Source organism: Phoenix dactylifera, unplaced genomic scaffold (assembly GCF_009389715.1).
Source record: "Phoenix dactylifera cultivar Barhee BC4 unplaced genomic scaffold, palm_55x_up_171113_PBpolish2nd_filt_p 001178F, whole genome shotgun sequence".
Classification (NCBI taxonomy): Eukaryota; Viridiplantae; Streptophyta; class Magnoliopsida; order Arecales; family Arecaceae; genus Phoenix; species Phoenix dactylifera.
This window is the reverse complement of record NW_024068515.1, coordinates 55,889-71,263: the sequence shown is the minus strand read 5'-3', so window position 1 is coordinate 71,263 and position 15,375 is coordinate 55,889. Positions and strand designations below refer to the sequence as shown.

The following is a 15,375-nucleotide window of genomic DNA, read 5'->3' as shown; positions in this document are numbered from 1 at the left end:
TTCCTCCCCACGCACGCACTCAAAGCTCCTGCCATTGTCTTTATATGTCTCCCATCCCATGCCCACTCCTTTTAACCAACCATAGTCAATATATTGCCTCTGGGTTCTCCTGGTATCTCTGGTTCTATCTATGCGTTTGTTTATTCCAACTAGCTCTAGATTTCCAAGTATTTTGTCCCCAAATCCAGTGCCATCCTATTCTAATCACATCCAAACTTATTCCAGTCTTCTTAATTTATACAGCAGGTAGTGTGTTGTCTCAGTAGAGTGGAATCTGGGAAGTCTTGCTATCCCTCTTCTTTGCCCCATGGTGGTCTGAAATCTTGGTCGTTCCATAAGTCTACAAACCATGTCAATCTGGTATCTTTTCTATCTATGCGTTTGTTTATTCTAACCAGCTCTAGATTTCCAAGTATTTCGTCTCCAAATCTAGTACCGTCCTATTCTAATCACATCCAAACTTATTCCAGTCTTTTTAATTTATACAGCAGGTAGTGGGTTGTCTCAGTAGAGTGGAATCTGGGAAGTCTTGTTATCCCTCTTCTTTGCCCCATGGTGGTCTGAAATTTTGGTTGTTCCATAAGTCTGCAAACCATGTCAATTTATCCATGAATAGCAAAAAAAACCACCACTCTCCCCTTTGCCGGAATACTGGTGGGAAACTTGGGTCTGTTCTTTTCTCAAAGATGGGCTCAGTTTCCCTTCTGGCTTTGTGTCTCTCCGTTCTTCTGATTGGGGCTGCGGCCGCCGGCCGGAACGGCACCGGCGTGCCCTCGAAGCCGAGTGTGGTCAACATAGGGGCTCTTCTCACCTTCAATTCTATTATTGGGAGGGCGGCGAAGCTGGCGATTCAGCTCGCGGTCCAGGATGTGAATAGCAACCCGAACCTTCTGGCTGGGACGAGGTTGAACGTGATTGCACAGGACACGAATTGCAGTGGGTTTCTTGGAATTATGGAAGGTATGATGATATAATTATTTGGTGATATAGTTTTAACTGTTACCATTGTTTTGCTATTAGGAACTTCTCGGTAGTGACCTTTTTTGGAAATTTAAATATTTTGTTTAGAGTGCTTTATGGCAGTTATTCAAGTTATGACCATAGGATTTCATGAGTCTCCTGCTATCTGCATTCTTTTTAGTTTTTACTAGGATTCTAAATTTAGTTATGTGTTATTGCATTGAATATTTTTAATTGAGTCTCCATCTGTGCAGTGTTGTTTCTTGAGGATGTCGAACTTTAAATCTTTAAGCTATGGTGTAGATGCATATTTAATATGGGAAGTGTGGTCATCATGAACTGTTGTTCTTTTCATGTCCAATTATTATAATGTTACTCTGTTGTAATTTACAATTTCTTTGTTTATTTCTTGTTCAGTTTGATGAAGTATATTATGGTATGTAGTGTTTTTTTTTAGTTCCTACTTCTCTCTTTCGTTATGATGAATAGGGACATGCTCATATCTTTACAAATACAAGGATTGACTAGTTACGGCCTGTAATTTTGTGCAAACATAGGGTGATCTAATGTTATTGGACTGCCTTCTCCTTTTATGACAATTTGTGATGACCAAAGTCTTGGATATGTTTGATGAGGAAAGCTCGTGGTTTGTGCAGCCTTGCAGCTGATGGAGAATGATGTGGTTGCCATAATAGGTCCACAATCCTCTGGAATTGCCCATGTCATCTCTCATGTTGTTAATGAACTCCATGTTCCTCTTCTTTCATTTGCAGCAACTGACCCCACTCTCGCTTCTCAGCAATATCCATTTTTCCTACGCACAATTCAGAACGACTATTTCCAAATGAATGCAATAGCTGACATGATTGGATATTATGGATGGAGAGAGGTCGTTGCCATCTTTGTAGATGATGATTATGGGAGAGGTGGGATCACTGCTTTAGGTGATGCCCTCGCAATGAAACGCTCTAAGATCGCATACAAAGCTGCCTTCCCTCCTAATGCTGATAGAAGTGTAATTAGTCAGTTGTTGGTACAAGTGAACCTGATGGAATCTCGCGTTTTTGTTGTTCATGTGAACCCCGACTCGGGGCTTGATGTTTTTTCTATTGCAAAAGATCTTGGGATGATGGCTAATGGTTATGTGTGGATAGCAACAGATTGGCTTGCTTCTGTTTTGGATTCATCGAAACCTTCCTATCCTGACATAATGGTCTTCATACAAGGGGTCATTGTTCTCCGCCATCATACCCCAGATTCTAATCTCAAACGAGCATTTATGTCCAGATGGAATAATATGCTTCAGAAAGGGAATGCTACCTCAAGCTTAAACACTTATGGGTTGTTTGCATATGATTCGGTATTGTTGGCCGCCCATGCCATTGACCAGTTCCTGAATGAAGGACAGACAATTTCTTTCTCTAATGATCCTCGGTTGCATGACGCAAATGGAAGTACACTGCATTTAACTGCACTCCGATACTTTGATGGAGGTGATGAGTTACTTGAGAAATTGCTGCTTACAAATTTTACAGGCCTGACTGGTCAAGTTCAGTTTAGTTCAGATAGGAACCTAATACATCCAACCTATGATATCCTTAACATTGGAGGGACAGGTGTCCGGAGGATAGGATACTGGTCTAATTATTCTGGTCTCTCGGTCGTTGCTCCTGAAACTTTGTATGGAAAGCCACAAAATGCTTCCAACACTAGCCAACAGCTTTATAGTGTCATTTGGCCTGGTGAAACCACAACAAAGCCTCGTGGTTGGGTGTTTCCAGACAATGGGAAGCCTCTGAGGATAGGAGTCCCATACAGAACAAGTTTTAAAGAATTTTTATCGAAAGATAGTGGTCCTGATAATGTAAAGGGGTACTGTATTGATGTGTTTAAAGCTGCAGTTAGTTTGTTGCCATATCCAGTTCCATTCTCATTCATTCTATTTGGAGATGGTTATAAGAATCCGAGCTACAACGACCTTGTGGAGAAGGTTGCTGATAATGTGCGTATTGCTTCAGTAACAGAATTGCATTTTAGATTTAACTGTACATAGTTTATGGATCTATTTTACTTGAATTTGTATGTTTTATGTTCTATAAGCGTCTTAACCTACAAGCTTTCTTCTTTAGTACTTTGATGCAGCTGTAGGGGACATTTCTATTGTGACAAACAGAACAAGGATTGTAGATTTTACACAGCCATACATTGAATCAGGCCTCGTAATCGTTGCACCTGTCAAAGAGATTAACTCAAGTGCTTGGGCTTTCCTAAAACCATTCACTGTACCGATGTGGTGTGTCACAGGGGTTTTCTTTCTTTTCGTTGGAGCAGTTGTTTGGATTCTTGAGCATCGCACAAATCCTGAGTTTCGTGGATCTCCAAGGAACCAACTTATGACAATATTCTGGTCAGTATCCTTGACTACTTATGTTCTTTTTATGGATAAAACATATACAAACAGTCAATTTTTCGATTGAAAGCTGCTAAACCACATGTTTTGATATGAATTGGTAAAACAAGAAAAAAAGCTTGATATGACTTGGTGGCAACCAATTATTGCAAATATTAAAGATATATTCTACTGCAATTTCTCTTCTCTACTGTTTATACAGGAGTAATAATTTATAGGGGACAACACAATCTCCATCAATTAAGTTGAATCCACGAAATGATTGTTTATGAATTTACAGTAGTTTAGGTCGTTTTCTTTTCAACACATTTTATCAAATATGAGTGCAAGTGCTGGAATGAGTGCTACTATCTCCTTAGAGAAAGAAATCATTATATACACCTATAGAACCTGCATCCAAATGAGCATATAACACTCTAGGATGCATGTGTATTCAAATCATGGTATGCCGTACCGGCCTGAACTGGGCGGTACGGGGCGTACCGTACCGGTTCGGTACCAGTACCCAGTATGGGTGGCATACCGATACTTGATACACCAAAAAAACTCCATACCGTACCGTACTGACACTGTGCTAATGTGGCACCGGTACGGGGTCCGGTATCGAGATGGTGAACCTTGATTCATATTGTATACATACAATTCATATACAGTGTTATAAACAAAGCTACCTATCCACATCAAGGATCGAAGAGATATGCAACAATAATATACAAGACATACATTTTGTGTAATATAGATATGATACTGTAGGTGCTATGCTTATAATTTATTTTCTCAACCACGTGCCCCCTCCCAAAGAAGAAGAAAGATAAAAGGAGAAAACTTTCTCCTAACTCAAGGTGGAACTGATTCTTGTCAACAAAATTTGTTAGGAAAAAAAAGCAATATTTCTGTGATATCCAATCTTTAATTGCAAAGAGCGACAAGCGAAACTCTCTTTTTGTTGACTGAGGGAACAAAGTGAGCTCCAATAGCGAAGGCCTTTCAAAGGTAGACAATTTGTGACCTTGAGCGGTTATATTTTGGCTTCATCCATCCGTCCCCAATCCCACCATGGAGTTCTGGTAGAGCTTACTTGTCTTGGTTTTTGTTGTTGGCTTCAAGCCTTCCAAGTGCCACAAACAGTGAGCTCATTCCATTTTTCATTCTTAGATAGTGAATTGTGAAGCATTGGTGGACTATAGCATAGACTAAGTTGTTAACTTACCACTAGAAGGTGTCAACAATGTATGCTAGGCCTAGAAACGCCCACTCACGTGGAACCCAGACCAAGGTCCGCCGTACTGGTACCGGTCGGCGTACCGGTGGTGGCCCGAATTAGTACGTACCGGTCCCATGCCGGTCCCATACTGGTCCCATGCCGTTCCCGTACCGGTCCCATACCGGTCCCGTACCGGTCCGTACCGGTCCGTACGAGTTCCATACTGGTTCTCCAACGATAAGCTACTAGTACTGGATTTCACGCTGATCCGATACCGGTCCCAGGCCGGACTGGTACGTACTGGTCCATTTCGGCTAGTACGGACCGGTACGGCAGACCATGACCCAGACCATGCATGTGAAAGCACAAATGCAACTCAAGATAACGAGTTTAGAATGACCCAAGTAAATGGGATTTGAACTCATGGCCTCCAACTCTGGTTCCATGTTAACTTACCACTAAACCTTAAAACCTTAAACCATCAAGGAAAGGGACTGACAATATATATTGAGCTTTTACCTGTTGGGGTAGGGTCCAGCCTCATGTGGACCCCTATCCTAGTCTAGTTTTGATCCATGCCTTTCTCCTTTCCTAAAGTGAGTGGAGAGAGAGAGAGAGAGAGAGAGAGAGTGGTGTGATGGGTGTGGTTATCAAAATAAAACACTAAAGCACTGTTGTGGCCATGGTGGAGAGCACAACTGCAACACACATGAGAGAGGAGAGAAAAGTGGGAAGAAAAGAGAAGAGAGAGAAAAAACTCTCCTCGAGTGATTTGTTGTCAGCTCCAGATATTGACATGCAGGATCAGTTCAAGATTTGGCACGTTCTGTCGCATCCACCTGCTCGGTATTGTTTCTGATCTCTACATATTTTCGCTTGTGATCCTCCCTGGTACTTTTATGGTTAGGTGATACTGGCATGTGTTGTGTATACAAGCAGTGAGCCTCAGGATAGGATTAAGTGGCCTGAGTGGTGAATTTGTAACTACTCATTGCTTAGTGGATTGATCTTACTGCCTCTTAGGTTTTCCCTCCTGAGATCCTTCCATGTAAAATTTGTGTGCCTAGTTTATTGCTTATTTTATTCTCTCTTGTGGGTTGGCAATCCTATTGATACACACACAGAAATGCTTTGTCGCTACACCAACTTGCACAAATTTCAGCATGACGTTGCATAATTTGCATAACTACTCAAGATAATGAGTTAAGAATAACTTGAGTAAATAAGATTTAAACCCATGACCTTCAGCTTTGATACCATGTTAACTTGTCACTAGACCCCAAAAATTTAAGCTGTAGGAGAAGGTATCGACAATGTGTATCACGCCTTAACAAAGTTGATGGTGTGGATGAAGAGCAGTTAGAAGGCAGCAAAGTCTGTTAATGGTGGTGCTTGTGTTTGAGTCAATTTATGGGTTTTAGACCTTATCTCTCACGTTGTGGAAGTCAATGTGATGGCCAGTGGGCTGCTGTTGTAATATCTCATTTTAAATCAGGGAATAAAGATAAAGAGACCAGTTTGGATCTTATGCAGAATTTGCCACAACATAAATGGACTGATTGGTAATAAGCAAGGTTTGTTGTACCATACTGAATTGGGCAATGTGGGGCGTACTGTGCTGTACCGATTCGGTACCGGTACATGGTAGAGGAGGCGTACCGACACTTGGTACGCTGAACCGGCTCTATACCATACCATACCATAACGACACAGTGATAGTGTGGCACCGGTACGGAGCCCGATACCGAGACGGCATACCTTAGTGATAGATAAAATATTTGTTATGAAAAATGTAGAAAGCAAAGAACGTAATGTAGCAGCCATTGCATGAACATGATTGGATAGATGGTGGCTTGAGTGCTCGGCTACAATATGAGTTAATAGAATGCTTATATTCTAAGATTAGGAGTCACAAGTACATAAAGGCATTAGCATTGTTGACATCATCATGATGACTTCGTAATGTTGGATATAATGGAAGCCCATCAGCAAGCTTAAATAGTGGCTCAAGAATTTGCACAACGCTGAACAAATAATCATGCTAGGAATAGAAAATAATGAAGGTAATTGGCAGAACTCCTAGCAAGTGGGGCTAAACCAAGGTTTGATGTTTCAACCAAAACCAATCCAAAGTTGACCGAAGATTTCAGTTTGGTCCAGTTTCAGCTAGTACCGGTCAGTTTTGACTTGGTTTTTGTAGTTTTATCTGAAACCAACCAAAACTATTATTTTTCTTTTTTTGTTTAATAAGTTAATGTTGTTAGTATTTTCTAAAATTGACTAGGTACTGTTGAACCATGTTTTTCTAAGGCTTTAAATATCAAATTTGTGTTATTTGTATTGAAGTTTTGTTATTATGATGGGTAAGCTGCATATTGAAATATTGAAATAAAATTTGTTCTTATTTGTATGGGTTTCTTTTTTGCTTAGATGGGTTATTCAAGTGAAATAGAATGAAACATGCTTTTATATATATATATTATTTTTCTTGCTTAGATAGGCTACTAAAAATGGGTAGGTTGAAATGCGTAGATCACTTTTTTTTCTTAGTGAGTTATTAAAATTGGAAATAGAATTAAAATCGATGTAGATGGATTTGTTCTTGCTTAACTAAGCTATTAAAAATTGGAATAGAATGAAATACATAGAGGGAAAAGTTTAGTTTAATAAAAAAAGGAGTAAATATGGGGAATTTATTAAAAGTAAAGAGAAGTGTAGGTAATTTAGCAAAGCTATGTGAAGTGTGGTAAAAACACAATATATCTTATTGTGGGGTAGAAATTTTGTTGTAACGTATCAAGTTTAAATATAGTTTACAGGTAACCTAGATCTACCCAAAGTACACAAATTATAATCCTAAATAATTCAAAATATAATAAATAATATGAAATAACTTTACCTCGTATTATTTTCATAACTTTTTTTCTAAGATTTTTCTAACTTTTTGACGGAAACCTAAAACTCGGTGTGGAACAGTAGAAACCATCGAAACTGCCTACTTGGCACAAGGCTTTTCTTGCCGCCTAGGGATGGGCATACTAAAAAGCTTGTTTCACAACTCCTCGAGGCAAAGGTTAGATAGCTGTGCGGGTATTACACCGACATTCGAAAAGCCAGAAAGAGGTTAATCGAGAGGAGGATACGAGAGTAGCATAGGTCCATGTGCCTTAACCTTTAAGGACTTTCGCCAACGTCACACTGTCGTTCAAAATATGGATTAGATTAGGATGTCTCCTGAAATACAGTTTGAGTATATTCCTACTTTTAAGGTAGAGTTCTACTGGTACTGGTCAATAAAGTGCGAGATAATGTAAAACTAATGCAAAGATAATAAACATAAATTAAGTCTCATTGATGTGTTCTTAGTTGAAAAATCTTTCTTTTAGCATTACAATATAATATTTATAAATGACCCTCATTAACTACCTTGTACTTGTCTATGCCATTGTGTGCCATATGGGCCATTATTGCTAAGATAGGTACTACCGCCACTCCACTCACGTGCTAAATAGTGGTCGATGGGTATTAATACTCACTGTGGCTTATCCTTGCTATTGTGTGGCACATAGGCCAAAATTGCTTTACATGATATGTAGTTCGACCACTCCTTCCATGCATAGGTAGTGGTAACTGCTGGCCAACCACCATCCTTGGATTCTACTCTACTAAGACTTCCTCCTAAGTCGATAGCTTTTGTTCTCTCAGTTTACGTCACTCGGCCTGCATCCTTGGTATTGCGACCTACGCCTTTGGTATTCCGGCCAAAAATATTATTTCGGTCAGAAATCTTAGTGTTTCAACCAAAAATCTTATTATTTTGGTCAGAAATCTTGGTGTTTCAGCCAAAATCTTCTTTTGTGTATTTATTAAAAATCTTGATGTTTCAGCTCGAAACCTGGTGTTTCAGCTAGAAACCTTGGTGTTTCAGCCAGAAATCTTGATGTTTCAGTCACGAACCTTAGTTTTTCTGCCAAAAATCTTGGTGTTTCGGACTGAAATTTTAGTATTTGGGCTTTAAATCTTGGTGTTTCAGCCTGCTCTGACACTTGGTAGGAGACTGCGCAACTTGGCCTGGTGGATACATACGACTTCGGGACAAGTATTTCATCCTAAGATTCTCAGTCTACACCTTAATACTTGAAGGTTGACATCCTTCCAAAACCTTCTATTCAGCTTGCCCAAGATGTCCCTTTGGAAGACTTGCTATTACTCGGTCTATACTAAATAACCTTCTAAAACTTATTGTTGATCAGTCTTTGAATTATAGGTTTTGGTCTAGATGTGGTGTAAACATTGCCAAAACTAAAACTCCGCTTAAGGGACCAAAACTGAAATCGAAATTGGATTTTTAAACCTTGCGTTGAACCATAGTTCGCCGTCTCGGTACCGGACCCCATACTGGTGCCACACTAACACAATGTCAGAATGGTACGGTATGGAGTTTTTTTGTTGTACCGAGTATCGGTACGCCATCTGTATCGGGTGTTAGGAACCCGCCCATGCCGCAGAAAAATTTCAAAAAATTTCAGATGCAGCGGAAGAGGCATGCGCGGGATCAACCGTTCATCGCATGAACGTTGTTTAAAACCGTTCGTAGATAGATAAGGATTAAAAAGTTTTTAAAACATTAGAAGATCAGATCTTCACCTTATGCGGGTAGATGATCACCGCAAACTGATGATCGTGGTTTTGGATGAAGATTCGCTTGAAGCCGTTCAAGTGCCCGGCCTCTACGGGTATCCACACGAAGCAGGAACCGATCCAAGCTTTCTATCTCCCCGGGGTGCTAGCTCCCTTGCAGAGATAACTTTTGATGGCTGATGTCCTCCCTTTTAATCAACCCTTGATTGTGCTTGGGAGGAGGAAGAAGAAGGATGAAGAGAGGAAGAAGATCAAAGCCCCTGCAGCCTTCTTTCTTTTCCCTGCGTTGGAAGGAAGAAGGGAGGAGGAAGAGGCCACCAAACAATCTTCCTTTGCTTTCCCTTGCTTGCGGCTGAAGATGGAGAAGGGGGAGAGGGAGGCCACGGCTGCAAGGAGAGGGAGATCACATTCCTTAGGGCGCCGGCCCTTGCTCCCCTTTTAAAGCCATCTAGGGCTCCTACAATTTAGGAGCCCTAGACTAACTTCCTAAGAGGGGGCGCCGGCCCCCTCTCTTCATGCCACACCAAGAAAAGGAGAGGGGCTCATGCCCCTCTTATTTGGTTAACCTAATCCTCCTCCAAGGAGGATTAGGTGTCCCTCTTGTGGCTTAGTCCTAATCCAATTAGGCTTAAGTCAAATCATGAATCAATTGGGTTCAATCTATACTAGTCCTAATCCAATTAGAACTTGAATGAACCATGACTCAATTGAACCCTTCAATCCTAATCCAATTAGGAGTCATGTTGATTCATTAGATTAATAATTAATTAGGACTTAAGAAATCCTAATCCAATTAGGACTTATTTAATTTTAGTCCTAGTCCAATTAGGACTCTTATTTGAATTCGAAGTCCTAATCCGATTAGGACTCTAGAAATCCTACTCCAAGTAGGAATCCAAATTTAATTCAAAACTCCTAATCTAATTAGGATTGTAGGAATCCTACTCCAAGTAGGAATCCTAGTCCTACTCCAAATAGGATTTTCAGTCCAAGTAGGAATCCCAGTCCAAGAAGGATTCTTGTTTGAAGTCCAATTAATTATTTCCCTCTGTTCCTTCTTCAACTTATTATCAATCGAATTGATTACTTGTGATTCCTAATCACGATTCAACCATCGGATCGGTCAATACCTCTAGTGTGTGTGACCCCATAGGTTCTACTCTGACTGGTAGTGAGATATATTGTGATCTCTATCACAATATCATTAAAAACTCCTTTCAATAGATTGGAACGTTTCCAACTCTACTCATTAGGGTTTATCGATCATCGAGATAATCCCTATGAGTCCCACCATCCACCAGTGACACCTAGCAGCATGTAGTGGCTACCCAGTAGAATAGAATGATGAACCTCTAGGTGCAGTTATCATGTGATACAGTCCTACTATCGTGGATCCCTACAGGACGGAGGTCATGGACAACTCGTCAAACCCCATCGCCTGTCATATGTCAAGATTTATTCGACTTAAGTTCGAGAGTGGAAAACTCTTTCTCCACTGTGCATACTGCCCCGGCCGAGGTCTTACGAACTCAGTCTTATAAATCACATAGGATCTCTCTTTATCTATCAAGGTCGATAGATTCCTTATAGGTGCATACCCTACTACAGGAAACCTACTACAGCCAATCTACACTGCATAGACTCATATGGCTAGAGACCATGCATGTGTGCAGTCAAACTACAATAACCTTACTGTGAGTGGCCGAAGCACCGCAGGTCAAAGGACCAGTCACACTATTGCAACATTAAGCAAGTCACTGACGAGTGGATAGACATCCAAGTGATTTCTTGTCTTGGTGACGCTCAGTACCCTTGTTCTCTAACAAGCACCTGCACTATTACTTCAGTGTCTCCACACCGTGGACTCGAGTCTCGTCCATCCATAGGGAAAGTAATGTGTGCACTGATCTCATCGGATCGATCACCGTCCTCGTGATGATCCATCGATCTTGAGCGTTTAGAAATTAATCACTAATGATATATGGCTCAAATTCTCAACTCTTGAGAATATACATCGTCATCTTATTAATTCCTTGGACGATTCATAGACACAATAACAATATGAATGAAAAAGATGCATTTCATTTATTCAATAATAAATAGTCAAGTACAAAATTATGTTCCTAGAATTAACAATGTGTCAGCCAGATTGGCTTCTAGGGCATACATCTAACATCGGGTATTGGTACTTAACCGGTATGGTATGGTATGCCCTGCACTGTCTGATTCGGGCCGGTACGGCGTACCATGCATTGAACCATTTTATAAAGCCTCAAGCTATAATTTCAGTAGTTAGAAGTTCTTTTAGAGTGATAATCACATAACTCTGGCGAACATCTTTTATGTTTTTCTTCTAAGCACAAGGAAGGCTGCATTCAATTGGCTGAAGGAAAATGCCATGTATGATCTGTGGTGAAATTTAATTAGAATAAAAATACTCTTTAATTTTTCAAATCAATCAAAAATGGTTATTGCAATTTTGGAGTGTAATCCCTTCTATATCCCTGCAAAAATGTGCAGTTATGTGTTTTCTTAGTCTTCTCTGATATCAAGAATGGTGATCAGATGTAAATCAATGTTTGAAACCTCACAAATTTAAACAATCAAATATTATGCAATAATTGCTAGGATAGCAGTCCTGGTTTATCTTTTAGATGTAATGGTTGGGCTGTTACTTGCTGAGGATTTGTGATTAGTGTTTCTTCATAATCAAAGCTGAGTGTTTATGTACTACTAACAGTGGTGATGACATGTTTTTTTATGAATTTGGGACTTATTTGAACTTTTCTCTTTTCAGTTGGTTTCAAAATCATGCTGGAGTTTGTCTAGATGTAGATGGCTTAAATCAATCTGTCTATTTGTTTGTAATCTGGATGTTACTCTGTTCAGTCTCAATCCAAAATTCTGGTTGGATACTTTATGATTTGACTGCATTATCAAATAATGGTGGTTAACATATCTGATGGATTTGACTTGGATTGAAAACTATAAATTTGTTACCTGAAAAAAAAAACTTATCATCTTATTCCATTTGATATGCCTTCTTTCACGTTTTAATTTCGTAGGTCTATCATGATTCAATTTCTCTTATATGTATTTGTCTCTTTATTTTTTTTCTACTTTTTTGCTTTGAATACTGAAGAATTCATTCAGCTTTGTTTGTTTTGCAGGTTTAGTTTCTCAACAATGTTTTTTGCTCACAGTAAGTAAACATCACCACTATACCATAATCTTGAGATTTCAGTTGCTGAGGGTTTTGCTTTCTCCCTTAGCACAAATCTCTCAAAAGAGAGAATAAATTTGCGAGCCTTACCGGCGGCGGACCGGAACGATTCCGGCAACCGAAATGAAAAGCTGTTGGAGGGGGAGAAGGAGAAGGAAAGAGAGGAAAAGAGAGAGAGAGCGAGCGGGGGAGGGAGGGAGAGGGAGAGGAAGGAAGAGAGAAGGCCGTGGAGGCCGGCGAGCCGCGCTGAGGAGGGGCTCCGCCTCTGGGTCAGGTCCCCTCCCCTGCCTCCTTCGCAAGCTCGCCATCCCTCTGCCAGCCTCCACCACCCTCTTTCTCTCTCCCTCCCTCCCCCTTCTCTCTCTCTTGTTCTCTCTCCCGTTCTACCTCTCCCCTTCCTCTTCTATTGTGTCGGTACGGGCCCGGCACGGAATGGTGCGAGGGCGTACCGATCCGTGCCGCCGGACAACTGGTCCGGATCTCGGTTTCAGCACAACAAACCTTGCTTTTGAGTATGGAAGTCCAAAATTCCTATGTTAAAGTTGTGTGGGGTCTGTTTCAGGAGAGAACACTGTGAGCACCCTCGGACGGCTTGTGCTGATCATATGGCTGTTCGTAGTGCTAATTATCAATTCAAGCTATACTGCAAGCTTGACATCGATCCTCACGGTTCAACAGCTCTCTTCTAGGATTGAAGGTCTTGACAGCTTGATATCCAGCACTGACCCAATTGGTTTCCAGGTAGGATCATTTGCAAAGAACTATCTGACACAGGAACTCAACATACATGAGTCCAGGTTGGTCCCGTTAAACACTCCTGAAGATTTTGCAAGTGCTCTTGAGCGTGGGCCAAAAAATGGGGGCGTCTCTGCAATAGTAGATGAGCTTCCATATGTTGAGATCTTCTTGTCCAATTACTGCAAGTTCAAGACAGTAGGTCAGGAGTTCACCAAAAATGGATGGGGATTTGTAAGTATCAAAGGTTCATAATCATTCATCGCATTTCTCTTTGCAAATGTATCATATGGTCTGAAAAATTTTGATATCCTTCCCACAGGCCTTCCCAAGAGACTCTCCCCTTGCAGTGGACTTGTCAACGGCCATCCTGACACTGTCAGAGAGTGGTGATCTCCAAAGGATCCATGACAAGTGGTTAACACGTAGCGGATGCACTTCACAAGATACAGGAATCGATTCAAACCGGCTGAGCCTCGGAAGCTTCTGGGGCCTCTTCCTTATTAGCGGCCTGGCATGTTTAACTGCTGTCATGGTATTCACTATGAGAATACTTTGTCAGTATAGCAAGTATAGCAGCCGAGAGGATGTTGAATGCCCCGAATCCGAGGGAAGTAGTAGACGTCCAGCAAGCTTAACTAGCTTAACTAGCCTCAGGGGTCTGATGTCTTTTGTTGACAAGAAGGAAGAAGAAGTTAAGAGTGTTATCAAGAGAAAACCCAGTGATAGCCTGAATCGAAGTGGTCCGGGTTCAGATGGACAGTCCATGTCACCAGCATAGAGGGATTTATTTTTGTTTGGGACCAATGGATGGACTTGATTGTAGACTTGTAGTTTCTGATCAATAGACATCATGATATACCAAGCAAGGGTTCTTTTCGCGCCGCTACAAAATTAGCCTGGAGATGCTGAAGACTTTTCTAGTTAGCTGTTCATCGTGATTACGTGGTAGAGCAGAAGGAATTTCTTGCAAATTTTGCAAGGTTATGACTAGAGATCACTTGGTGATTTAAAATTTGCATTGCTCATATACGTCAACCAAAGTTTCAGTTATTCTGAATACAGCTTTGTAGTGATTACAAAGAGAAATAAACTTGGCTGTCATGAAATATTTGGCCATTTCCCAATTGAAATGCAATACGACCATGCAGATTATGTGTGTACCAAGGTATTGCAACATTTGCTTAAATAGAAAAAGCTTGCAAGATGTATAGAATTTTGTGAATATGTTCCTGTCAACATTGCATAAATGGTTTCATGCATGTGCGTATATTATACTGTATAACTTTATACTGCAATAACTTTATGCTGTATAATTACAGAACTGATTCAAACTTAACTGTCTGTGTTCCAATATATAATTATTATCAAAGATGATCTTCCATTTAAGCTGCATATGTTTAGTGTTAGTTGTGATGTGCTGCTATCTGCTTGTTAAGTATTGGTTTTTCTTATTTGGTAATTGGGACTTCGAAATGACCAAAACTCTCTACAAACACGCATGTATATGTATATTGTTGCTGGAAATTGGATCCGGGGGCTGCCGCGAAACCAGAGGAGGAGGAGCTCCGCTGCCGGGAGGGCGGACGGCGGTGCGCCGGCCGGCTGCGTCCTCCGTGGAGGGGGTGAGCGAAGAAGAGTGCGTTCTGTCCTGCAAAAAAGAGCCGGTGGCCGGGCTTTCCGGCGCCGGCCCTCCGATGCTTAAGTCAGAGGGGGCAGATATGTGGAGAGAGCAAAGAAAAGAATATTTTGTTCAATTGTGTCTGTGCTGTTTTCTTCTTTTTTCTTCCGGTCCCCTTCCTCTTTCCTCCCAGGTTTCCTTTTATAGAAGGGTATTATGTTACCTGGGAGGTGACAGGGGAATTTGTCTTCTTTTGTGATAATTGGGTACGATTTGGCCCATTAATGGCATAGTGGAGAATAATGTCGAATCAGGCCGGAGTCAGGGAGTTGTCGTGGGTGACCAGACCCGTTGGAGTGGTTGAACCGTCGGCCGTAGTGGGCCTGGGGTTCGTAGACGGCAAGTGCATTTATTACCGAGTGAACCGGCGGTCAGGGAGAGCCATATGCTTTAATGGTTCAGCGATCCGGAGATCGTCTTGGGCCGTGTTCATTAAATGACTGAGTGCTCTGGAGACTTGAGTGGGTCTCGTGCATTAATGATAGGTCGTGCCAAAATACCTGCGGAGATCTTGTGCCTTG

General features: G+C 41.1%; 1 protein-coding gene across 5 annotated transcripts; it reads left to right on the top strand.

The window, feature by feature from the left end:
• Positions 1–14,423, top strand: LOC120108112 (glutamate receptor 3.5-like). 5 transcript variants are annotated; one of them, XM_039121668.1, is made up of 8 exons: positions 10–112; positions 244–360; positions 489–960; positions 1,617–2,962; positions 3,090–3,367; positions 12,386–12,417; positions 13,001–13,407; positions 13,496–14,423. In XM_039121668.1, the coding sequence occupies exons 3-8, from the start codon at positions 609–611 to the stop codon at positions 13,952–13,954; spliced, it is 2,874 nt and encodes a 957-aa protein (XP_038977596.1). In that variant the 5' UTR covers positions 10–112; positions 244–360; positions 489–608; the 3' UTR covers positions 13,955–14,423. The 5 variants fall into 5 exon arrangements, with proteins under 5 accessions (XP_038977599.1, XP_038977596.1, XP_038977598.1 ...); XM_039121671.1 differs by lacking the exon at positions 13,496–14,423 and having other exon boundaries at positions 1–360; positions 13,001–13,135; positions 13,236–13,383; XM_039121670.1 differs by having other exon boundaries at positions 12–360; positions 492–960.
• The last annotated feature ends 952 nt before the right edge of the window (positions 14,424–15,375 follow it).

Bases quoted from the DNA above. Each gene is read 5' to 3' on its own strand.
- LOC120108112 (XM_039121668.1), top strand. From the start codon at position 609: ATGAATAGCAAAAAAAACCACCACTCTCCCCTTTGCCGGAATACTGGT. The intron at 3,368-12,385 runs GTCAGTATCCTT...TTTGTTTTGCAG, and splicing joins CAACTTATGACAATATTCTG to GTTTAGTTTCTCAACAATGT. The intron at 12,418-13,000 runs GTAAGTAAACAT...GGTCTGTTTCAG, and splicing joins AACAATGTTTTTTGCTCACA to GAGAGAACACTGTGAGCACC.